Here is a 26,253-nt window from a genome sequence, read left to right on the forward strand (position 1 = left end):
AAACCTATCATTTTTAACACATCAAACTCAATTTTTTCTCTCATTTTAACACTTTCATTCATTTTAACACTTTCATTCAAATGATTTTTGTTTTGTTTTGTTTTGTTTTTTTTATTTGAATTATTTATATTCTTTTCTATATAAACCCATCAAAACCTATCATTTTCAACACATCAAACTCAATAATTTATGTAAAGGTTGAATTTTATGTAATGGTTAATTTTTATATGTTTTTAATTATATGTAATATAATTTGTATGCATAATAAAATAAAAAATAAAAAGAAAAAATAAAATTGGTGGGACTTATTTGACACTGGAGGGGCGTCAGGGTTATTTTGGTGTTAAATGGTGACAATGCCACGTCACAGGCAGATTGCACTTTTTGGCCAAAAAGTGGACAATCTGCCTGTGACGTCACAGGCAGAGTTATTCATGGTCTTATATAATCTTTTTATATATATATTTTTTAAATATCACAAAAAAGTTTGTTTACATGTAAAAAGCAATAAGTATTTGTGTTTTATGTTTTACTGAATCATACTAGTAATAAAGACACAATTTACATACTCCGTAGTAGGTAACATATACAGTATACTAACGGAGTACTATCCCCAGATAATTTATTTATATATATACTAAATCGCCCCTGTGGGTTGGCTACGCAGAGGCGAAACTAGGATTTTTTTCACCGGGGGCAAAAAAATTTTTTTTAACCGTAGCAATTTTTTTGGACAAAATTTGAAGATTTTGGAGCAAAAGTTGGAGATTTTGGGGCAAAAGTTGGAGAATTTGGGGCAAAATTTGAAGGTTTTGGGGCAAAATATGTAGGTTTGGGGGCAAAAAAAAAATCCACTGGGGGCAAAGTCGAAAAACCCAAAATTTTTACACTGAACAAAAAAATTCACCGGCCCCCCCCCCCAATACCATCTTCGCCCCTGTGGCTACGTGAATAATAATTATGACCTACGTTTATAAAAATACGGGAGGATGGAATATTTGAGTAATTTAGAAACAAAAAGTTCTTTCAATTTCTCAAACGCTTAAAAATGAGCTTTTTTCACCCCTAAATGCTAGAAGCTCTTTAACGGAACTTTTTATTTTATTCCATATTAGTTAGTAGTTTTTTAATATTAGCTAAACACTCCTAAAAAAAAAAAAAAAAAAAAAAAAAAAAAAAAAAAATTGTTGTCAAACATGATACTCCGTATAAATTATCCATTTTTCTTGATTTATCATCTAAATGAACAATCTAATCTAATTAAATAATACAGCTCGATACTAAAGAATAAACCATTTGCAATAAGTGAACAAATAAGTTTTGATCTTACCCATTTATTAGTTGGACGCTTGTGTGAACCCAAATGTAGACAAAAATTGCCAAAATAATTGTTTGGCACGCATGTCGAAAAGCATTTGAATAAAAGAATGCCTACATTACAATTCGTATTTACAATTCGTATGATATAAAAGCTCTTCAGTTTTCAACGAAGCATTGCTTCAACGACATCTCCTTCATCTTGTGTGTTAAAGCTAGGAGTTAGGTTATGAAGCTTGGAGTTAGGTTATGGGTCTGAGTCTCGCTTTGTCCATCCTATTAATTAATCTGCCTGAAATATGGATATTCAGATTGACCCCAGGGGATTTTCTCCCGGATCCATTCAGGATTCAAACCTGGCCCGCCTACCCCTCGAGATGGTTAAAGGATTGGGTTCCTGTAATGCGTTTCGGGTTTCCTCCCGAACGCATGTGTGTGCAAATGATGAGTGTCGTTGAAATAAATATACACTAATGCAAAGCTTGCCTTTCCAAAAAAAAAAGTTGTCAGTTACTCAACATTACATACGAATTATCTTGATTACAATATCAGAAATACTCATCAGAATAATTATCTTGATTACTATGTATTTTATTAAAAAGAACAAAAAAGACTTTATTACTCCGTTGGTCCCTTTACTATACTCATTTGATGTGAACGCTATCTATATGACAGATCTTACGATGTAACTGAACTACCACAATGTATCATCTGCATTGAACTACAAAGTAATTGAAACTCTAATGAGTCGATCATACTAACATTGAAACCATACTAAAACAAGTAATGCACAAACCTAAAAGGACCATCAACCACCTTCGTTTTTTTGCGACCTATACGGTACCGAGAGCTTCACCGGAGAATCGACGCATAGCAGATTGAAGGTGAACACAATTGAAATCCGCTGAAACTTACGAAACACCATCGCGTAGAAAACTTCGAGGGAAGACCCGTCTCAAGAAACCATTCTAGCACCAGGACACACCTACCACTTTGATGAGTGATGACCCAAAACACCCTTAAAACTATCTTTAGACCTTTAACATAAAGATTTATGAAATTTTCTAATGACAACCTTAAGAATTGTCATTAAAAAATTAAATCATGCTACTTTTATTTGTACACTATAAAAGCACAGGGAGTCGTTTGGTGTTAAATCTCAGTGTTAAATTTAACACTGGATTTAACACTGAGGTCAAAACAGGAGAAATGGTTCAGTGTTAAATCTCAGTGTTAAATCATTATTTAATTATTAAATTTTAATTTTAATTATTTATTTTAATGAATATATAATAATTTAATTAAATATTATTTAATTAACTTATAATCTTTTTATTTACTTTTTAATTTGTGTAACTAATATATATATATATATATATATATATATATATATATATATATATATATATATATATATATATATATATATATAACAATAATTTAATTATGATGATTTAATTAAAAAAGATAAAATTTTGGCCCAAATTCTTAATGAACTAATTGGCCCATTTTGGCCCACTTAAAAGTCACAATTAAACCTAATGTATTCAATAAAAAAAAAAAAAAATAAAAATAAAAAACAACGTATTCAGCATCTCATCATCTTCTTCCTCCCTTTGTCTGCAACCAAACAAAAAACAAAACAAAATAAATAAATAAAAAAAACAGAAAATAAAGAAAGAAAATGAAAAAAAAAAAAAAAAAGGCAACGACACATCGTTACCCAGCCGACGGGCGGCCAAAAACGGTGGCCTTTAACGCCGGTTTAACGCCGGCGGGGAGTCGGCACCACCACCATCCCCGACGTTAAATTCAGTTAACGGTGAAAAAATAGCACGACTCCTGGTGCTCTAATAACCACTATCCTATTAAAATAACTAATTTCAAATATACCACTATTTAATGTATACATTTATTTCTTAACGACGATTTTAAGAGTTTTCGTCAGAAAATTTCAAAATTTATTTATACATTTGTGGATTGAACGAGTAATACAATACGAGTGTCGAATGTCGATGGTAGTTGGCAAAAGTTTTTTTAAAGCAAAAAAACAAGTCTTTCATGGCCCAAAAAAAAGTCCAACATGAATGGTCAAGATTATAGAAAAAAACGCCCACATATAGTTAAAGTCAACTAATACCTCCCAATTTAAGAAGAATTTTAATTTAATTTATAACCCTTGAGAATGTTTGGCTGTAAAAGGTTATATTTTTTTAGAAAATATAAATTTTGATTTTGGAGATTGAAATAATCCCAGATAAGAATTTGAACTCAGAAATATTTACTTGCTATTTGATGAATAAAACATATTTTAGAAAAGTGCATTTTTCTCACGAATATTATTGTTTGAACTAGTTATCTTTCTAACAACTTCACCCGAATAACGACATTTGCTTCTAGTCCCACTTGTAGTCTGATTAGGATTTCTTTCTCTCTTACTTGAATGCCACCCTAAAAAAAACAGTCTCATTCTTTTCTCAGATAAAGTTAATAGAAAAGATACCTATCTCACATTTACAGTATGCAGATGATATTATGTTCTTTGGTACTTGGAGCCTTGATAACATCGATAATCTCATGAAGCTTCTGAAATGTTTTGAACTTAGTTCCGGTCTAAAAGTCAACTACAACAAAAGCAATCTTTTCGGGATAGGGGTGGATCAAAAAGAGGTTGAGGATATGACTAATATTTTTGGATGCAAGGCAGGTTCCTTCCCAATCACGTATCTTGGTTTACCAATTGGTGCGAATATGAGAAAATCTTCAAGTTGGAAACCGGTGATGGAAAAATTTGAAAAAAGACTTTCGGATTGGAAAGTGCGTGCGATGTCTTTCGGGGGACGTTTAACTCTCGTTAATTCAGTTTTGAATAGTCTACCGTTGTATTACTTTTCGCTCTTCCGTGCTTGCCTACCGTGCTTAAAAAACTTGAGTGTGTGAGACGAAATTTTTTTTGGGGTGCGTCGGGTGACGAGAAAAAAATCTCGTGGGTTAAATAGGAGGATGCCATTCGTCCATGGGCTGATGGTGGTCTTAACATGGGTTCTCTTAATTGCAAAAACTTAGCACTAATCGGCAAGTGGTGGTGGAGGTTCTTATCCGAAACCACTTCCTTGTGGGTTAGTGTTATAAAAAGCATTTATGGGGGTTCGGGGCTTCTCGGCTTAGGTGGGAATAATACTAATTATGTTGCTAACTCTACGTGGAGTAACATTGTCAAAGCATGTATCGAGATTGATAACACTGGCACAGAGTTTACCAAGTCTTTTGCAAAGATAATCGGGAATGGAACCAACACAAAATTTTGGGAGGACATTTGGATCTCGGATAGGCCGCTAAAGGAGATTTTCAAAAGATTGGTGCGACTTGAACCGAACATTCATTCCACGGTTTCGGATTGAGTAGCTTGGGTTGGGAATAAACCGACATTTAAGTGGGATTGGACACGTTTGTTTACGGGAAGAACAAAAGATGAATTGGAAGGTTTAGAGGATTTATTATCTTCGGTTAAAATGGACCCGGATAAAGAAGATTCTTGGTATTGGAAACTAAGTGGATGCTGTAAATTCTCTACAAAAAAGTTAACAAAAGAACTTATGACAAATGTGTATCCTTCAAGTGGGAATTCTTTGGCGACTATGCAAAACATTCTTGTTCCAAAAAAAAGTGGGTGTATTTGTATGGAGGGCAAAGAGGGAAAGACTACCCGTTTTTGTTGAATTTGACAAAAGGGGTATTGATCTTAATTCCGTTCTTTGCCCTCTTTGCAATGACTATGTGGAAACGGTTAAACATTCTATAATCGAGTGCGAGCATGCTTTGAGTATTTGGCGGAAGGTTCTTGCTTGGTGGGGTTTCGGTTCGGTCAACCTTTCTTTCCGGAATCTCCTTTGCGGTTCTTGTCCTATCCAATGTTCCGATGTGGGAAGCAAAATTTGGCAAGCGGTGGAATGGACATGTTGCTATCAAATTTGGAAAAATAGGAATCAAAAGGTCTTCAAAAAGGCTAGTTGGTCACCGCCGATCGCGCTTAGTGAGATACAAGTTAAGAGCTACGAATGGATTGCGAAGCGATGAAAAGAGAGGAAAATCGAATGGCAAGATTGGCTTCATTGTCCATAAAAAGTGTTGATGTAATGTCTTTGTGCGTTTTTGATCTAGTGTGTATAGCTTCGTTGATGATGTAGGATGCTATCTCGGTATCTCTACGACTTGTAAAATTCTTGTATTGCTGCGAACTTTTGAGTAATAATAATAATATTTTGCTTTAAAAAAAAAAAAAAAAAAAAAACTGACGCCTAAAAATATTATACCTTTCTCGAGGTTCCGAAATTTCCAGTGGTTAAATTGATTGGGCTGAATCATGGTATAGAGATTGATTTGATTTATCTAAGCTCCCAAAGTTTAATCTTAAAAAGTTTACATTAAATTTGACGATATGAGAAAAAAAAAATATTATTTTAAACTCTTAAGAGAGGGAAAGAGATGATACAAAGTGTTTTAAAAGAATAGTTACATGTAGTCTTAATAATCGTTGTAGATGAAGAAAAAAATGAGTGCGATTTTGATTGATCGTGAAGAAGTTATTCATCCTTTCGCTCAATAAGTTGATGCTTAGATTTGTGATTTTTATTAGTAATGTTGATTATGTATACAAATTCAACTATTGTTTATAACGAGATGATGGACCCATCGTGCATTGGTGCATGACCACCTTTTGTTTGCGGTAAGATGTTTTGACAATATTATTGTATGTGTTTGGCGATTGCATTATAATTTGACAATTGCATCTTATAATTTGACGGTTGCATCTTATAATTATTATATGTGCACGATGTAGTTTACGTGGTGGTAGTATTTTGCATTAGATGCTAGCACAGGCGAAACTATGATTTTTTTCACTGGGGGCAAAAAAAAAATTTTTAAACCGTAGCAATTTTTTTGGACAAAATTTGAAGATTTTGGGGTAAAAGTTGGAGATTTTGGGGCAAAATTTGAAGATTTTGGGGCAAAATATGTAGGTTTGGGGGCAAAAAAAAAATCCACCGGGGGCAAAGTCGAAAAACCCAAAATTTTTACACTGAAAAAAAAATCCACTGGGGGCGCCCGCCCCCCCTTGCCCCATACCATTTTCGCCTCTGGATGCTAGTAAGCGTTTATTTGCTATTTGTTTTTAAAATGTTTTTGTATGATCAATATTTGCGGACTATGTCGGTAAAGAAAATGTAGCCTAAATGTATGTATGCTGAATAGTGAACAATGTTTGGTTTTATGTTTGCAAAATAACTTAACCATATCTGTAGCAGTTGGAAACATATTTCTAAGTATGCGAGTTTGTAGATAAACAAGGATACTCTTTTATCTTATATCTTCAGAAAAACAAACAATTGTTCTGATTGAAATGTAATTCCTGATTTTTTTTTTTACCAGTTTACCTACACTATACACTTATAAATATGATAGTTTATAAATTTATAATTTTATGTTTTTATTTCTAAATTAATGGTACTAATTTGTTTTGTTTGATTATAATATTTTAAGGATATAAGAATATGTTTCATAAATTTAATTATATTGATAGTAAAAATTTAATAATTTATCATTTTTTAGACAAGCAGCTAGTTATATATTTTTTAATAAAATTAAATTTAAATATAATTGAAAATAATATATTATATATTTGATTGTAATATTATTATATTATGTTAATGTTAAAGAAAATAAAAATAACATATATTTAAATAAGGTTTAAGGATAAATGAAAAGTATAAAACGGTAAAAAAAATTAAGATTTAAAACTGTGAAGGTGAAAATAGAAAAAATAAAAAGTTAGAGAAGAATACGAAATATCATAAGTTTGAGGAATTGAATGTTATATTTTTTTAGTATTATTTATAATTATAATTTTTGAATCATAAGTATTATTGTATCATTTAGAGTTAGAATAATCTATACTTTTTTGAACAACGATTAAGAGTCACTAAAGGAGGTTCAAATGCGTTGTTGGAACCCACCCACTCGATCATTTCTGTAGACAAACAATTACTGTCCTACCGTCCCTCAGGAGGAAACCACCACGGCGAATTCACTCGGGCATCGGGTGTGGTAGCATCCCTTCGGGTGAGGCTCAAATGCAAGACTTATGGGGACCTCTGAGGCCTGTGAAATGTGCGGGTAACCTAAAGGAAAATATTTTGCAGCTCGTAAAAGTCGAACCCCTATTATCCCTTACGAGAAGTCAGATCACCATCAATACAACAACACCTTCATTTTATTAACCTTTTAAGCACCTTCATTTTTATAATACGATCTTTAAATTATATCCAGAATATCTATCATACAATTATATTTTTCCCCCGTCTCATATTTATTGTCCACCGTTCCTTCTTGAGTTATCCCAAATTAATTTTTGAATTCCACAAATATATAAGAATATTAATTAAAGCTCTTTTATGTCTTTATTCAATACATGTAAAATAAAAATTTTTGATAGAAAGTAAGGAGTAGTAAAAAGTTAACAAAAAGTACACATGGTAGTTTTTTTTTGTTAATTGTGTGACTTCTGTCGGGAGACGATAATGTTGTGACATAGGGAGTATTTAGTTTATTGATATAAAAGGTTAATACGATAATTATTATTTAGAGTGTTCATATATGAAGATTATTATCATTGATAATCAAATTCAATTAGATGTGAATCTCATATTTCTTGCTCGTAACTTTGAAAATATAACACACACACACACACACACACACACACACACACACACATATAGTGTTGTAAAAAACCCGATTACTCGCCGATTAATCCCCGATTAATCATTTTTAAGAGTAATCCGTTTCGAACTTCAAAAATCCGTTTAATTAAACGCTCAATGTCAATTGATGGGTCAAAATCGAATTTGACAATATAAGTCGGTCAAAGTAAAAATAGTTAACATTTTAATATGAATTTAAACTACAACTTTATAGTTTTCGAGCAAAATGAATAAATTTAAACAATTATGTAATAGTTTATTTTTATATTTATGGTATTTTCTATATTTACACATATAATTTTTAAAATTTAATATTTAAATGTATAAAGTACAATCCGATTAATCTCCGAATTACCGACTAATCCTTCTAAAGTCTCGACCGATTAATCCCCCAATAGCGAATTTTGCAACCTTATATATATATATATATATATATATATATATATATATATATATATATATATATATATATATATATATACTCAACTAAATAGTATAATTTCAAATATACCCAAACTAAATACTAAAATCTTTCATAATTGCCCATTTCATTAAAATTTTTTTTATCAAACTCTAAATCTTGAACCCTAAAGTCAAAACTTTAAACCTTAAACTCTAAATGCTAAACCTTAGATTTTAAACTCTAAACCTTAATCTTAAAACCCTAAACTTATAAATTCTAAATATTAAACTCTAACCCCAAACTTTAACTCTAAATCTTAAACCACAATGATCAATAAAATTTTAATTAGTAGTTATTAAAATTGTTGTAGGTTTTAGCTGATATTAGAATTTAGTAATGGTATATATGAAGCATTTAAGTGATTAAAATGTGTATATATGATATTATTCACTTTAAGTGGATTAATATGTGATTTAAAAAGTTAAGAATGGTATATATGTTAAAATCTCATGAGGGGTAGATTTATTCTATACTCGATAACTACCAATCCGCAATGGGGAGGTTAATGTCGTTCCAATGAGCAAATGTGCTCACACTTATTCATTATTAGAGGACATTATTCGTAATAATTTTTCCCTTTATTCTAATTTTCTTTATAAAAATTTTTAATATTATTTTATGAATAAAACTAGAGTAGAATAAAGTACCGTAATTTCATTATAAAGATAAAAGATAATAAAAGATTTGATACGCTTTCACATCAAAGTAAAACATACAGTTTTTTTTTCTTTCGTTTAATGCTTATTGGTGTTTTCAAAGTACCTTTTAAAAGTCGTAGAGAGAAAAGATGTATCTTGAATTGACATATAGTGCGACTTGTCAGATATATTGAGTTATATGGTATTTTCTCGTTCTCTCCCCAATCGAGATATTCTCTTTGTCGCCCAGGGTTGATTCAATTAATACCTTAGGTTTATTCAGATACTGATGTTATGTTGACGTAAGCTATTTTATCATTTAGCATTTTTTATATTTTTTCAAAAATTCCGTTTTTTCAGCGCAATTATCTGGCCGACCAACAGACCTCCATCTAGTTTTTATCTAATGCAATATAAAATTATGTTTGAAAAAAATGTCAAAATCTTCTTATTTACTGATACAAGCCTATCCCACGCTAGGCATGCATAAACCTTAGAAGGGGAAGTGTAGAAATCACTCACAAAAGCCAGCTTGAAGGAGGAGGGGACACCCACCCTTATAAGGCACCAACTAGTTTGTTCTCTTGTCAATGTGGGATCATATCAATATCCCACCCTTTAAAGATCCAACTTCCTCGTTGGTCATGGTTGGCACCCTTTCTTTCGGTCCAAGCCACCACTCCGAGGCCTCGTTGGTCACGGCTATGTTGGTCACGGTTAGCACCCTCTCTTCCGGTCCAAGCCACCACTTCATAGACCACCACTCCGAGGTGTTAGGATCTCGAAAGATGGGATCTCTCGATGAAAGCACCAATGATACAAGCCTATCCCACGTTAGGCATGCATGATGTATCAACCTTAGAAGGAGAAGTGTAGAACTCACTCCCAAAAGTCAGCTTGAAGGAGTAGGGGACACCCACCCGTATAAGACACCAACTAGTTTGTTCTTTAGTCAATGTGAGATCATATCATTTACGCAGTTGTTTTTAATCATTTTTCGAAAAGTTTGTACAAATGTGAACTGAGCACCAAACTTAAGGGTTATTTACGTAAATAAAACCAAAACAACAAAAACAAAGAAGACGATATTACTTTGGGTGCACTCATTAACACTTCTTTTTGTTTGCTTCACCATTCATGAATAAATCCACCGATTCAATTTCAACTTATTCATGTGTAACGTAAGTCCCTTTTTTCTTCATATATCAGACATATCTGTTCACAATCACACACAAAAACAAAATGCCTAAATTCACGAGCTTACATTTTTTTGGTATACTATTTCTGCTATGTGTGGTTTTACTTTGTATAATCATACACTTTTCATGTTAATTGAGCATCAGTATAGAGGTAATTGTACAATTATATGTAATTCTGTTGGAAATATGTTGCGAATTACTGTATCTGTACATTGAATTGTGAGCCCTAGATTAGGTGTGTTAATTTTATGTTTTGATCTGAGTTGCATTGACTTTTGAATGTTGACTGCTTATAATATTAGCAACTGGTGGTAGTGAATTTTGTTGTTAAACTAATAAACCCTAATTATTTCACGATCATATTTTTAGAGTTGTTTGTAAATTTCGGTAATTTGCAAGTTCCTTTTCATTTTTATTTAATTTATAAGGGAAAAATGCTATTTTTGTATGAATCCAGTGACTTAATCATCGGTTAATCGGTAAAAATTTAATTTTTTGTAAAATTTTGCAAAACCTGCGCCACATTACCTGTTTATAATTTGTAGCTTGGATACATACAGTTAGAAAAGAATTGAAAGGTTAGTACATTAAAGGTAAGTTCGAAAATTCAGTACATATTCTAGCAATTTGTGTCAAGTTAGATACGTTATAATTGAACATATGTTGATGATACATGTTACATGTAATTAGATATAAGTAGCTTTTTCTCATGAACATGTGGCTGAAATATGTGTGGATGTCGTAGAACTGTGTTTATTTAACGATAACTATCTTTAAGCGATCAGTTGGCTAATACATTGTAGTTAACTATCTTTTAATTTCAGGGTACATAGGTCAATTCATCTCTTCTAGAAGCTAATGTCCTTTGGTTATTGTGCTTCTGAAATTGTGATTTGGTGTACATGCACGGTTGCTATATCAAGTTTTGCTTCTGATTATTGTGGTTTAGTGACATAATTATGGAGCCTTTATGGAAACTTGTGTTTCTTATGGAACCGGCTCCACTTACTCTTATTTTGACTGCTATTGCTGTGACGTTTGGATCAGCTTTCCGAGCATTAAATTACGGGAAAGAAATGGAAAAGAATCGTGATTTGTCTGAAGCATCAATCACGTTAGACAAATCTCAAGCGCTCATGATCCCCGTTATGAGTTCGTTAAGTCTAATTACCATGTTTTACTTATTCTCATCTGTCTCACAACTGCTTACTGCTTTTACTACAATTGCCTCCATATCGTCTCTTTATTTTGTCTTTTCGCCTTATATGGTTCATGTCAAGTCACATTTCAATCTTTCTGATCCGTTTGTGTCTCGTTGTTGCTCCAAGTCTTTTACTCGAATACAAGCGCTTTTGTTGTTTTTATGCATCAGTACAGTTGCAGCATGGCTTGTTTCCGGGCACTGGATATTGAACAATATGTTGGGCATTTCACTTTGTGTTGCGTTTGTGAGTCATGTTCGTCTGCCTAATATTAAAGTTTGTGCAATGCTACTTGTCTGCTTATTTGTATACGATATATTTTGGGTATTCTTTTCGGAGATGTTTTTTGGTGCGAATGTTATGGTTGCAGTAGCAACACAACAAGCTTCTAACCCTGTTCATACGGTTGCAAATTCTTTAAGTCTTCCCGGGTTGCAATTGATTGCGAAAAAGCTCGAGTTGCCTGTTAAAATTGTATTTCCAAGGAACTTATTGGGTGGTATTGTACCGGGTAATGCTGCTAGTGATTTCATGATGCTTGGTCTTGGTGATATGGTATAAAGATTTAAACTTTATTTTATTCTTCTACGATGTGCGTATATCGTATTGTTAAGAGTTTTTTTTTGTTTTTTTTTGTTTTTTTTTTTTTTTTTGGCAGGCTATTCCTTCTATGCTTCTGGCATTAGTTTTGTGTTTTGATCACCGAAAAGATAAGGAGATTGCAAGCGTGTTGGATATATCTAATAGTACTAGTCAGAAAGGTCGAAAATACATATGGTATGCTACTTTTGGATATGCTATTGGATTAGTATCTGCGTTGGCAGTTGGAATTCTTACTCATTCTCCGCAACCTGCACTTCTATATTTGGTATGAAACTATTGAAACCATTGTAATCCTTTGCGAGATAGAGTAGCTTGATTTAACAAGACGTACTCTATTCTATTTCTATAAGTTATTAACTGTAACTTGGGCTACCCCCATTTTGTTGATGATTAGTTTAACTAACAGGGTTAGTTTTTACATATCTTAAGTTTTCAACCACATCGAGTACTTTGGTTCAAGTAGGTAATATATATTCTTTGCGTGTATATTTAGTTGGTTGTTTCCCTTATGTTCTTTGGTTCAAGTTAGAGTCAGTGTTGTAAACGACGGCGTCTCGGTCGACTAGTTAGACGACTAGTCGGTTTGTTGGTGACTAGCCCGTACTGCTTCGCCCTAAAATGTCTAATTAGTCGGTCAACGCTAAAAATCAGGTCAAAGTCGGTTTGAGTCAGTCAAAGTCAAGGTTGATCAAAGTTAGGTCAAATTTCTAATATTTTTATTATTTAGATTTTGTGCCCTACATATATGTTTGAAATATTTACGTTGCAACGTCCGACTAGTCCCGACTCGACCGACTAGTCGTTCTAAAGTGCCTACCGACCCCTCTCCGTCTCAGGACTTTTCCAACCTTGGTTTGACTGTCATTCAAGCAATATGAGTTAGAGGTGACAAAGTGGGTGGGTAATAGGTCAAAATTGGGTATTGCTGAAACTTATCAGGTTGGTCAATATGGATTGACAAGCAAGATTTTTGTTATATACTTTTGGACTTTTTGTGATAATAGTTGATGTGTTTATTGTGATTACAAAGATTGTAGACCTACAATAATAATTCAGAATTCACATTACGTGATGCATAAGTTGTATGCAGAACAAATACACTTTGGAAAATTTCTATATGTTTACCCCATTTGACGTGTTGCCTTTTTAGCTAATTATATCTGACCCGTTTGAGATCAAACATAAGCAACCCATATCGACCATCATTTCAGCAAACTTGTCAAAATTGACACTTGTAATTGGCTGTTAACCTTGTAATTTGGTGTAGGTTCCATCGACGCTTGGACCCATAGTAGTGATCTCCTGGTCAAGAAAGGAGCTAAACGAGTTGTGGGAAGGATCAACGACGAATCTCACTGAGAAAACATATTCGTCAGAGGTTTGAGATATCTTTCTTCTTCATCGTAGTGCCAACGAGCTAATGAAACATGTAAAAATGGACTTGGGATAAGTTAAAAGTGTTGTTGCTACTGGGACAATAGTTATTTGTTTTATACAGTAGTTACTTTTGATGAATCATTTTCTGGATTTAATTAAACAATAGTAAACAAGTTTTTAAATGCTTTCAAGGTTTGTTTCTACCAAATCTTTATGCCAACTATCAGCGTTTAATATCATATGGTACCGCGCTTTGAGTAGTCTCCTGTGAACGAGCAGGTATGAGGTTTCCTGGCCTTTCTCTCTTTAGCTGATACGCCAATCAAGTGCCAAATTATTGTATAGAACATCTCATTTGGTGAGTTGATTGGCCATTACTTCTCTTCTCGATATCTGATCGTACTTATACCGGCTAGTGGGTAAAATACGGTGCAGACTAGATCACGTTCCATCAACGGCTTAACTGAAAGTCGCTCTCCGTTTAACGATGATTACCGGATCCGAATAAAGCTTGAATCTGGTTAGCTACCTTGCTTAGACTTCTAGAGAGAAACACCTTAGAGGAAGTCTAAAGCTTGACCTATTTGTAGAGGAAGTCTAAAGCTTGACCTCTTTGTGACACGAGTCACAATCTAATTGGCTAGCCAACCCTAAAGATTCGGAGTTGACTGGTCAATCCAGAATATTCGGAACATGATGTTTACATGGCCTTCGTTTGGATGACGTATGTCACTGCATCATGTAGGGCTTATGCGCTAACGCTGCGTGTAGCTATTTTTATGCGCTATCCGGTGTTAAACATATTCATGGTTTTATGGCATTTAACGTTTATGGCGATTGGTTTTACCTGTAAGAGGTATCCTTAATGTATTTGCATACGCTATTCGGATGATGTATCATTAATATCTCTTTCAAATACTGTAATAGCAACAAAAACTAAAAACACTGGCAAAACCCTAAATGAAACATCACACGTTGCAGTCCACAATTATTATCAATTTCAGTTGAATAAAACACCATGAGTGCAAAAAAGATCTTTGACGTATTTTCAGCTCTGATTAGCTGCTGTGAACTACGGGAAGTATCCATCTTCAGCGTTGGTTTTTCTACGGATGCATGTTCATAAGCTAAACAATCAAATTAATTCATTGTTTTTATAGTTGTATAAAGATAACGTGAATAAGATCGAACAACGTCATTTGAAGGATTATTCTGAAAGGTCTAATGGTGATAACAATGATACTGAAGTTTTGACTGAATCGCCACCCAAAAATAGTTGGTTCGAAGGTAGGAAATCATTTTTGTCTAATGGGTTTTGGTAATTGACAGTTTTATTGACCTTTTTATGAAGTTTTGATATTTAGTCCATACAATTTGGTTTTCAGTAGGTTGTTATAAAAGAACATTGAAATATAAAAAGTGTAAAGCTGTAATACATTACAATTATATCATAACAAAAAAAATCACTTTTAAGAAAGAAAAACAAAATTGTATAGATAAAGTGTATATCTAGAATATTAGAACTCTCTCTTATGATTTTACCCATGTCTTCTAGGGTTAGCCGATTAAGTGGTTACAGATAAAAAGGTTAGTTAAAACTTAAAAAGGAAACAGGTCAAAAGACAAAGTATAAACTTTTTAGTGCAGATAACCTCCTAAATCATTTTGTTATTGAAAAAAGATCAACTTTTAACGCATATATAACACTAATAGTTAACTGAATATAAGTATTTTTGTGATGGCCCGTACAAAACCATCGTGTACGAATCATCAACAACGGGATCATTACAAGGTCAAATACTATATGCGGTTTCAAAATAAGTTTTCATTCATGAATATAGGTGACGTCTTAACCAACGTCAAATGTTTAACATACGAAAGTATGCTTTTACAAATAGAAGACATTAATAATAGTACGTGACCCATAGGTCGTTACAAATCATTGTTTCAAAAGTAATAAAGTTTGAATGCAAATAAACGTTTCATGCGAAGACATCTCTAATAAGCGCAGCGGGAGTCTACAAAGCATGGCAACTACAGCGGAAGCAATCAAACAGTATGAAAAGTATATGTATAACCGTGGGCACTTGGTAACTATAGTTTAAGTATAACAATAATGTAAGGTAGGCCACGAGATTTCAGTATGAAACGTCAACACAAAGGTTGGTGAGCTATAGTTTAAGTATAGCAGTAATGTAAGGTAGGCCACGAGATTTCAGTGTTTCAAACAGTATGAAAAGTATATGTATAACCGTGGGCACTTGGTAACTAACTTAACGTAAGTAACACCCCCTGAAAGTACACTTGGAGAGTGCGTAAGTTTACGAAGTATTAAACACCCGTTAAATGCTAGCGCTACTAGCCCGAGTGGGGATGTCAAACCCTATGGATCCATATCTAAGATTCGCGTTCACCGGTTCAAAAACCAATGACTAAACGTTACCGAGCTAAGGGGAAAGTTTATGCCGTTGTATAACCCACACATATATAAAGTTTAAGTACTCGTGCCTAGTATGTAAAACGTAAAAAGCGCATGTATTCTCAGTCCCAAAATAGTTAAAGTAAAAAGGGATGCTATAACTCACAGTGGAAAGTAGTAAAAGTCGATACGCGGGAATAGTAAGCAAGTGGTTTGGTCCGGAAGGTCCTCAACCTAAGTCAAAAGTTACTAAGTCAGTAAATCGTTCCCAAAGGTTTAAAAGTATGTAAATTAGGTCTTAAGTACCATCATCATTCATCATTAAACAAAAAGTGTAAAGTAAGTTTTATTCAAGAATAGAGTTTGAAATAAATGCTGACTTCGTTCAGTCGCCACGACCTCTATACAAACTGAAATGGGGTGAGACCAGTGGCCCTGGCTCCGTATATGAGTCCCCTAGGTACTGACCAATTTCCAGAACCAAACTCGTCTTCGTTTGACCGTGGTGACGGTTTAAGTGCGAGCAGGTCAGAAATTTCAGCACAACGTTAATAGGGTGTAGTGACTTTCGGGAGGCCATAGATCCTAAACCGTAACTCGGATTAAGATGAGGTCTAAACGGAAAATCATCTACTCGAACCGAAATAACTGAAAATCAACTTTCCAGTAGCCCAGGTAGTCTGATCAGTTCCAGAAACAGTAAGTAAAGGTGTTCCGGTGAGTTCTTGGTGCTTGATGCTCATTACAGTTCTCATCCTCGATGCGTATAGCTTCAAGTGTACAACTCGTTGATGGGTTTGCATCATCTTAACCAAGGTTTGACCATCATAACACTAGTGTAAGTCTAAGATATGTAGCACAACTCACTTAAGAGTTGTATGTAGTTTGATGAACCAAAGTTACATCAAGATCTTAGATCCGACACATACAAGAGTTATAAAAGTAATATTAAGCTACAAACTTGAAAGTAAACTAAATAAACAAGATCTTAAGTTGTAGAACTTAGATTTTAGCTAGATATTAAAGATCCTAGACTAGAAAGTCTAGATCTAGTGTTCTTAAGTTAGATCATAAGTTACAAAACTTGGATCTACACTTTAATGAAACCATAAGTTATGAAACTTAGATTTTCAACTTGAAAAATGTATGTAAGCTTGTAAGCTCTTATTTACAACAAAATTAGAAGACCATAAGTTATATAAACTTAGATCCAACATAAGTATATGAAGTTATAACTAGAAAGTTATACTTTCATGTTCTTGAACTTATAAAGTTAACTTTTAGTTTCAAGAAATATGAGATCAAGATTAACTAGTAATACTTGACCAAATTAACAACATCACAACTTTAAAGTACTTACAAAAGAAAGAATTAAACTAAAGTACAAGTATTATGTTCATGTTTATTTCATACTTAGGAAGATTCAAATCAAAGTTTGGATCTTAGGATTTAAGTCTACAAAACATGAACACAAGTATGATTATGAAACTTATGAACTTTAAATCTTGAAAACATTTAAATGTAAAACCATAAACTAGTAAGTTTAGATTCTTGTTCTTGGTTCTTCATCAAACAAAAGGTGGAAGTAACAAAGATTACATGAAGATACAAGTTAGAGAACTTGATCTTTAACAACAACAAACAACAACAAGTAATTAAACAACAAACAAAGACAAGTAATGATGATGATTTGGTTCGGTTTTGTTAAAGGAAAAAGAAAGAAAACAAAGCCTTGGTACTTACAAGTTTGAGAGAAAATGAAATGAGAGAAAGAAAGTGTAAGTTGAAGTGTGTGTGAAAAGTGAAGAATACAAGTTGATAAGTAACAAATAAAAAAATTTTGAACTCCCTCCCTTTGCATTGAAAGTCGACGGTTTTAGCATCAAAGAGGAAGGAATCAAATGCACTTTCATATGTGGGAGAATGGTGTAAGCTAGAAGTAGTAATAAAGTTAAATGGTGTGGGAAAGATGTGTAAGTATACATGTAACTAGCATACTTATGTCACTAACTAATCTAGTTTAAGCCTTAATGTAATACTTGCATAAAAGTGGGCTAACTAGTCCATTAAGAGAGTAGGGTGGGCTTCTAAGTCCATTTCCAATAATAAAGGCCCAAGTCCAAGTATGTATGCAACAAATAAAAATAAAAGCCCAAGTAATTAACTATTATCATTAGTTAATTAAAAATGATTAATAATAATTAATCATGAATGTAAATAATATTCAAAATATTATTCGTGTAAAGTACGTGCGTCACAAAGACAAGTCGGGCCATGAAAAGCTAAATACGGTAACAAGTAACACGTATAAGAACACGTTTATTAAAACACAAGCATTAATAATAACAACAACAACAACAACAACAATACCCAATCCCACGAAAGTGGGGTATGGGGGAGGTGGGTGTAGACAATCGTTCCTCGTACCCTAGATTAGAAGGAAGTCACTACTCCACCCGCAGGTATAGAACCCGCGCCTAGATAAGGTCGTCCCTCCCTCTACTCTAGAGCAAAAGAGATTGCTTCCTAAAGGACCTCCGGCCATGAAAATCCAGGGTCGTTACAATTTTGACATGAAAATCTGTATTTGAATAACGTGTGTATTCAAGGGGTCCATTTTGGCCCACCGATCCAAGGGACCTTTTGACTTGTCATGAAAAACTTGGGCGGAAGATGACGCAAAAAGAGAAAGGAAGCAAGCAAAAGTGTTGGAAGATTTTGGACACTGATGGGAGAGTCAATGAATTAAGGTAATCGCGGAGTAAAATGATCTTCATTTACCGAATCTACATGGGTCAATGCTCAGAAGCAAATGTCAACAAATGGAACCAAGAGCCAAGCTGAAAAGCTGCTTGACAATCTAAAGTCAATGGCAGCCGATGTGAAGGGCAGATCAAGGCTGATATTGATAATATCATTAAGAACATACTCTTTTTTATATCTTAATTGAAAGAATTGGTTTCAAAGGGTCTGAAGCAGGTGTTTGAGATCAAAGATGGTGTGATGTTGGACGTCAATAGCTCGTTTCATGATTTGCTGCAAAGTTCAGCTGGGTTAAGTAAGGCATGAAGCGTGTTGTTGGTGATTGCAAGGAAATAACAGCCTTCGAAGTTCGAACTAGTGATGAGCAAAAATCTTGAAATACCGAAACCGTACCGGTACCGAAATACCGTACCAATAGTATTCGTTATCGGTACCGGTTCTTAATTTGAGATGATTTCGGTATCGGTAGCATTCGGTACGATATCGGTACCATTCGGTATCCTTACCAATGCTCACTTCATATAACTTTCACAATACCTTCTGTTTCTCAAAATGCCAAGAAACTTGGTCAAAAGATATATTCGTAAATATAATTCAAAAAGTATACCAATATTAGTTGTGACAAAATTAGTTGTGTGAATTGATAAACAAAAGTTGTAAACATCAAAAAAATGTAAATTCAGGAAAAACATGTATAATACCAAAAATACCAGTACCGATTTCGGTATTCGGTACAGTGATCGGCTCTCGATTTATTTTCGGTATCGGTACGGTACCGATCTCACCCCTACTCCGAACCCCGCTACCCCTTGATCTACATATACCAAATCCAGAGACAATTCACCATTAAACTTTAACTGTTAGCAAGGTAGCAAAAATCACTACCCGGGGACACTCGGTAAGAAATTTTTAAGGAGCACTCAGCAACGAAAGAAGTAGCAAGTTTGGCTTTGACCAAGTTTTGAACAAGTTTATATTAGACCAAGTAAACTGAGAAACCTTTTTTGGGCCGAGTATTCACAATTTCTGCAACACTAACTGCTAGTTTAGCAAAATCAAGCAAATCAAGCACAATCCTAGATAAAGGACTGCAATACACCAAATCAAATTTGCAGCAACACAAAATACACAAAGTTAAAGAAAGATTCTTATCAAAGTACAAGAATTCCAATTCCCAGTTGGGTCACAAAAGACATGAAACAAAAAACAACCATAACTTGATAGAAAAAGTTTTACTGAACAAATACATAGGGTCCAACTAGTAGAGTAGTAAATGCTAACAAAATTATGTGAGCGAACTCCTCACTTCTTCTTTTCAGTACCTCCACCAGACCTGCACATTAGATTCCACGAGTTCCATGTAAACAGATATGTAATTGTCCTTAACTAAACAAATTGAATCAAATAGTAACATAGTAATAGTAAACAAGGAATACATGTAATTTTCAGTATAAGATTGCCTAACAAGTGTGTTAAATTTTGTGCTTATAAGATTCCAATTTGAATAAATATTTACTTAAGCAGAGCAATGTACTAAAAATATTAACGCAAACAAAAGTAAATATACCTCATCTTGCGAAGAACACTAGACATCTCCTCTCTCTTCTTCTTTGCCCTCTTGTGGGTACCCAATTTCCTCTTGGCAACCTTTAGAGCACGCTTGTCCTTACCAACCTTCAACAACTCAGTAATCCTCTTCTCATATGGTGCGAATCCAGCTACTTCCCGAATCAAATTCCTAACAAAATGTGTCCTTTTGCTAGTTTTCTGTTAAAGATAGCAACATCTTAAATTACATAATGTAACGGTCTTAAAAGTACTCTTATCAAAGCAGTTATTAACGAATTTACAACAAGCAAAATAACGTAAAACTAAAATAAACAAGTTAAATGGTAAAACTTACACCCTTCCTATCAGACGGGCGAGGAGCCAATTCCTTCTTGGTGACAACATGACCTTTGTTTAATCCAACAAAAAGGCCTGTATTAGGCTGCTTCGGAGCCATAACCTGAACAAAATCAATCAAATAGTTGGTTCACATATATTTCGATCCTTGAAACAAATATATCCAACTAACATACTTAAGAAGCTTAAAACTTTTTCTAACCACTAACATTTCACAAAGTAAATAGTACATTTGTAGCCAATCTATGTGCATGCTCAGCTTCCTTTCAACTTACATCACAACTAATTTAATTTAAATGACCAATATTTTCTAAATTAACACTTTTCAAATAGAAGAATAATACAGTTATACAGATATGACAACATTACATACCAAAAATTAGTAAACAGAAATTAATCCAGTTATCTACACACCACATATCTGATACAAAAACATGATTTCTTGATTCTTCAAAATATGAAATTAAAAAGATAAACAGATTTTTTGTGATTGAAAACAGCATGGTATCACGGGCGAAAAAACAAATAAGCGTAGCATTTAGGGCCAAAAATAAACAATATATGCACGTTATTCATCTCTAAATTAAACGAATTGAAGTTATTACAGATGAATAACTACAAAAACGGAATCGGATGCAAAATTTGAGAAGAAAATAGATACTTACAACGGTGTAACAAAATCGGTATCGGAGAGCTGTTAGCGGCGGTGCAGAGTTAATACAACTAGGGTTTTAAGTTTGGGCTAGTATTTATATTGAGAGATGTTGATTGATTTTGGACTGTGAGAGCTAGTTCAAGATTATCATAAAAAAATGTAATTATGTTGTTTTTGGGGCTTATTAGCCCAACACTGGCCCATTTACATGAAACATTTTATTTATTTTTATTTATTTTATGAAAAATTGATGAAAATACACTTTTTTAAGGCTTCAAACAAAATACACTTTTTTAAAAAAAATTGCCTTTTTTACACCATTCGGTAGACGGGATTTCTGTCTACCGCCTTTATCTGTCATCTACTATTATTTTTACAAAGTAGTAGACAGCTTTTTCGTCGACTACTTAATAAATGTGGTCTACTACGTAGTAGACGTAACTCTGGTCTACTACGTAGTAGACGAAGTTATAAGGCAGGGTTACGTCTACTGCCTTATAACTTCGTCTACTGTCGTCTACTATTATTTTTACAAAGTAGTAGACAGCTTTTTCGTCGACTACTTAATAAATGTGGTCTACTACGTAGTAGACGAAGTTATAAGGCAGTAGACGTAACCCTGGCCTACTACGTAGTAGATGAAGTTATAAGGCAGGGTTACGTCTACTGCCTTATAACTTCGTCTACTACGTATTAGACCACATTTATTAAGTAGTCGACGAAAAAGCTGTCTATTACTTTGTAAAAATAATAGTAGACGACAGTAGAAGGTGGTAGACAGAAATCTCGTCTACCGAATGGTGTAAAAAGACAATTTTTTTAAAAAAAGTGTATTTTGTTTGAAGCCTAAAAAAGGTGTATTTTGAACAATTTCCCTTATTTTATACACTAGGCTTTTGAGCACGTGCGTTGTACGGGTGTGTAAAAAACCGTAAAAAAATGTAGTTTGGAGTTCATATTAGTATGTAAATAACGATACTAAAAATTAAGAATTATTTAAGAGCCCGTGGTATCGACAAAATTTTAAAATTCTTTTAAGTTTAAGAGCCCGTGATGTTGATAAAATTAATAGTGGTGTTAGTAACTTAACATCTACAATTTTTTTATTTCTCACCATTAATGTGTTTTCAATTAATTTAAAAATTATATACTACATAATATTTAGAGAAAATACGAGTCCATTAAAAATTTGTTATGGAACTTGACGTTATTAAATATAAGTTATATTATTTTACAATTATTATGTACAATTATTTTTTGAATAAAAGTGTAATCTTCGAGTTTAATTTTAAAAAAAAAAATTAATCATTTCGGCAAAATAAGGTACTCGGGGGAGTCGTCATGTATAATTAGTATTATAATAATTATATTTTATTTACCAGCCTTTTTAGATTTATGTGGGCGAATCTATCGCTGGATGTTGTTCGTATGATGTGAAAGCAGTTGGTTACGCAGTTTTAGAATTCTGCTGATCCCAAGTAGTCCATCTCCATCATTGCATATGGCAATATAGAAAGTAAAGAGGAAAAGACATGACCAGAAGAATTGTGTGAAATAAGTGATTTATCCAGTTGAGACAAGTGGAAAAGGAAAGCGAGACCTTACCTCTTTTTCCAGGCATGTTCGGACATACGGTTCCCCCGGAAGATCAAGTTGATGAGCCGTGTGATGGGAAACCTTCAAATCGCTTCCATATTTATTGCTAAAAATAAATGCTCCGTTGGTAGTGCATCGAAGCTTCGTGTGGAATACAATTTATTGCGTTTAGTTCGTAAAATTATTTCAAGTCAAACGGTAATGACGGTGGAACTTAACTCGCGACGAATAAAAAGATAAATTCGTTAAAAAATTGATGATGAGACATAAAACGTGAGTTCAAATTACCATATATTACATAAATAACTTCCCTTAAATAACTAATACTCCCCATATATCACGTGAGTCATATATAACGTGAGTTATAATTAATTAATTAATTAATTAGTATATGTATATATAATTGTAAATTGTAAATAATATATATAATATATAATCTATACATATAATAATCCTTTAATAACTTTCAATCACAATCAAAAAAAAACTTTTAGTTTATATATACGTATGTATAGATAGTTAAAGTTAAAATCGAATTACAAATGTAAAAAAAAAAAAAAAAAAAAATAATAATAATAATAATAATAATAATAATAATAATAATAATAAATACTTTGTAATGATAATAATAATAATAATAATAATAATAATAATAATAATAATAATAATTAATAATAATAATAATAATAATAATAATAATAATAATAATAATAATAATAATAATAATAATAAAGATTTTTTAAACGACAATCTTAATAATTCTCGTTAAAATGCATAAAAATATTCTATAACTCTATTCACCTTAATTAAAATAATCACTAGGTGCAAATCTTAATAATAATAATAATAATAATTAATAATAAAAATAATAATAATTAATAATAATAATAGTAATAATAACAATTCTCGTTAAGACGCATAAAAATATTGTATAAACTCTATTCACTTTAATTAAAATAAATAACCACCACGTGCAATTTTAATAATAATAATTAATAATATATAAAAATCAAATGATCCGAAATTACAACATTAAAACGGTTATGATGAACTGCATACATACACGTACAATTGAGTTGAGATCAACCATATTAGAGAGTTAAAAACAAACACCATTACACAAACATCACCGGATCTAAACATACATATATAAACACCGGATCCCAAACCCAAACTCTGCTTCCAACACACATCGAGAATCGCACTTCAGCCACGCTCACTAGGCAACCTAATTACACTAATCCCGAGACCTAATTCTCTGAAGCCAAGCATGTCAGTTACGTCGGCAACAACATCGCGCCCACCTAAACGGACACAATGACGAGAAAAATGGAATGAACGAGAGCAATCGTGCAACAACCAGAATCATTCGTAAAGTCGGGCCACAAAGAGATAAAACCATAATCGCCACATTTTTTGAATTTTTGAAACAACCACAACCCCGACACCGATCAGACACTAACAGTTGTCAACAGTCATTAGCTACAATAGTAGCCTTCAGCCGCCACCGGCTGCCACCAACAGTAGCCATGGCCCGCCAGTAGCAACCTACAGCAACCGTACACCACACAAACAGCCAATAACCATCAACAACTCGCCAAACCTGACCACAACCTCCAACGGCCGCCGGCAGCCGTCGTCGCTTGTTGGCCATCGTCAACTTCCGCTAGCAACCGCCAGCAACCGCTAGCAACCGCTAGCAACCGTCAACATCCGTCAACGGCATATGCACCGGACCATATGTATACACACCTCAGACCGCACAAAATGTCATCCTCCAAAAAAATCAGGCACCCAGCCACGGTGGTCATAGAGTTTCGATAAGAAATCGCCGCCTACGACCACCAAGGAACGGTAATGGCGTGAGAATCAACAATAACCACCTCACAAACAGAACCGGACCACAGATCCAATGAAAAAACCACCGGATCGCCGCCTGCTTTCCGGTAAAGTGGACGGAGGAGATAACGATGGTACGCACGCCGTCGGGAAGTCAATGAAGAGGAAGTACACTTATTCAATGACAAAAAAGAACACAAAGAAGTCCGGACCACCGGCGAGGTGTCGGTGGTCGGAAGGAGGAGCGGCGTCGAAGACTACAAACTTGGAGATCGGGGAAGACATGATAGAATAGGTTGGAGAATGGAGGAGGTGACGGATGAACTTTAGAGAGGTAAACCCTAGATTTGGAAAAGTTGAAGAGAAAACGTTTTTTAGTGAGTAAATAATTAAAATAGGGTTAAGGCTACTCAAGGGCCATATACTTTTTATTTTGTCCCGATGTAGTCCATATACCTAAAAAAATACTAGTATAGGTCATAAACTTTAAAAAAAAATGTGTTAATGTAAACCGTTGACCTGATAAATAAGGTTGATCGATTTTGTAGGTTGATCTTCAAAAAAGTATAATTTCTTTTTTGTTCCAATGTAAGCTTTATACAAAAAAAAAATAGTACTAATGTAGTTCACATACTTTCAAAAAGTGTAGGTCTCATATTTTCAAAAAGTGTATCGATGTAAACAAAAGGTGACCTGTTTAGCCGGTAACAGGTTACCTTTTGTTTACATCGATACATTTTTTTAAAGTTTATGGCCTATAATAGTATTTTTTTTAGGTATATGGACTACATCGGGATAAAAAAAAGTATATAACCCTTGTGTAGCTTTAACCCATTAAAATATTATCAGATTGATAGATACATACAGAAGATATATATCAATCAATAGTTAACAACGTATAAGGAAGTAATATATCAATAACGAGGAATGTATTGACAACACTTTAACCACTCCTTACGGGGGGTTTTCGATTTTTTACGTCAGTGCAATTATAAAGTAAACATATGGATATGTAGGATTCAACACTATAATAATCCAGAGCCTTTTTCTCCCTTTTATACTCAATTAACAACTTTGTTTTGTCACGTTACCTAAAATCATTAACATGTCACAATTCTCTTTCACTACATGTCGCAATTCTCTTTCACTACCTTTCTCACTACACCTTTTTTCTCCCACAATCTTGCTACATCAAACCACTCAAAAACTTTTCATAACTTTACCACGTCACAATCACCATTACAAATGATCATACATTGCAAATTAGTATTGAAAAAAATTAAATTTCTGGACAGTTGTAACCTATATTAGACCCATCTGACCCATTAGATACTAGGGAATTAGGGATGAATATAACATTTGTCTAGAAACTAATAATGATTGTAGAAACTAATAAAGATTGCCACCAAGAGCTTGATCTATCATTATTGAATACGTAAAGGTCAACCTACACAGATTAACACAAATAATTTTAAAAATCAAAAGGGGCACTAAATTCTAACAATTTGCACATGGAATA

General features: G+C 33.5%; 3 protein-coding genes across 4 annotated transcripts; 2 read left to right on the forward strand and 1 right to left on the reverse strand.

The window, feature by feature from the left end:
• Positions 1 to 4,920: 4,920 nt before the first annotated feature.
• Positions 4,921 to 5,394, forward strand: LOC139889618 (uncharacterized). The gene has a single exon (XM_071872560.1). It carries the CDS (start codon positions 4,921 to 4,923, stop codon positions 5,392 to 5,394), a length of 474 nt encoding a protein of 157 aa, XP_071728661.1.
• Positions 5,395 to 10,278: 4,884 nt separating this feature from the next.
• On the forward strand, positions 10,279 to 13,737 carry LOC139892982 (signal peptide peptidase-like 1). Of its 2 annotated transcripts, none has more exons than XM_071876111.1 (4): positions 10,279 to 10,357; positions 11,200 to 12,132; positions 12,236 to 12,445; positions 13,448 to 13,737. In XM_071876111.1, the coding sequence occupies exons 2-4, from the start codon at positions 11,335 to 11,337 to the stop codon at positions 13,562 to 13,564; spliced, it is 1,125 nt and encodes a 374-aa protein (XP_071732212.1). In that variant the 5' UTR covers positions 10,279 to 10,357; positions 11,200 to 11,334; the 3' UTR covers positions 13,565 to 13,737. The 2 variants fall into 2 exon arrangements, with proteins under 2 accessions (XP_071732212.1, XP_071732213.1); XM_071876112.1 differs by lacking the exon at positions 10,279 to 10,357 and adding an exon at positions 10,403 to 10,526.
• Positions 13,738 to 20,013: 6,276 nt separating this feature from the next.
• On the reverse strand, positions 20,014 to 21,422 carry LOC139892983 (large ribosomal subunit protein eL36y-like). Its single transcript, XM_071876113.1, has 4 exons — positions 21,310 to 21,422; positions 20,643 to 20,747; positions 20,307 to 20,506; positions 20,014 to 20,072 (listed from the first exon to the last, which is right to left on the reverse strand). The coding sequence occupies exons 2-4, from the start codon at positions 20,742 to 20,744 to the stop codon at positions 20,042 to 20,044; spliced, it is 333 nt and encodes a 110-aa protein (XP_071732214.1). The 5' UTR covers positions 20,745 to 20,747; positions 21,310 to 21,422; the 3' UTR covers positions 20,014 to 20,041.
• Between the last annotated feature and the right edge of the window lie 4,831 nt (positions 21,423 to 26,253).

This window comes from Rutidosis leptorrhynchoides, chromosome 2 (genome assembly GCF_046630445.1).
Source record: "Rutidosis leptorrhynchoides isolate AG116_Rl617_1_P2 chromosome 2, CSIRO_AGI_Rlap_v1, whole genome shotgun sequence".
NCBI lineage: Eukaryota > Viridiplantae > Streptophyta > Magnoliopsida > Asterales > Asteraceae > Rutidosis > Rutidosis leptorrhynchoides.

Bases quoted from the DNA above. Each gene is read 5' to 3' on its own strand.
- LOC139889618 (XM_071872560.1), top strand. From the start codon at position 4,921: ATGTGTATCCTTCAAGTGGGAATTCTTTGGCGACTATGCAAAACATTC.
- LOC139892982 (XM_071876111.1), top strand. From the start codon at position 11,335: ATGGAGCCTTTATGGAAACTTGTGTTTCTTATGGAACCGGCTCCACTT. The intron at 12,133-12,235 runs GTATAAAGATTT...TTTTTTTGGCAG, and splicing joins TGCTTGGTCTTGGTGATATG to GCTATTCCTTCTATGCTTCT. The intron at 12,446-13,447 runs GTATGAAACTAT...AATTTGGTGTAG, and splicing joins AACCTGCACTTCTATATTTG to GTTCCATCGACGCTTGGACC.
- LOC139892983 (XM_071876113.1), bottom strand. From the start codon at position 20,744: ATGGCTCCGAAGCAGCCTAATACAGGCCTTTTTGTTGGATTAAACAAA. The intron at 20,507-20,642 runs GTAAGTTTTACC...TATCTTTAACAG, and splicing joins GCCCGTCTGATAGGAAGGGT to AAAACTAGCAAAAGGACACA. The intron at 20,073-20,306 runs GTATATTTACTT...TCTAATGTGCAG, and splicing joins AGTGTTCTTCGCAAGATGAG to GTCTGGTGGAGGTACTGAAA.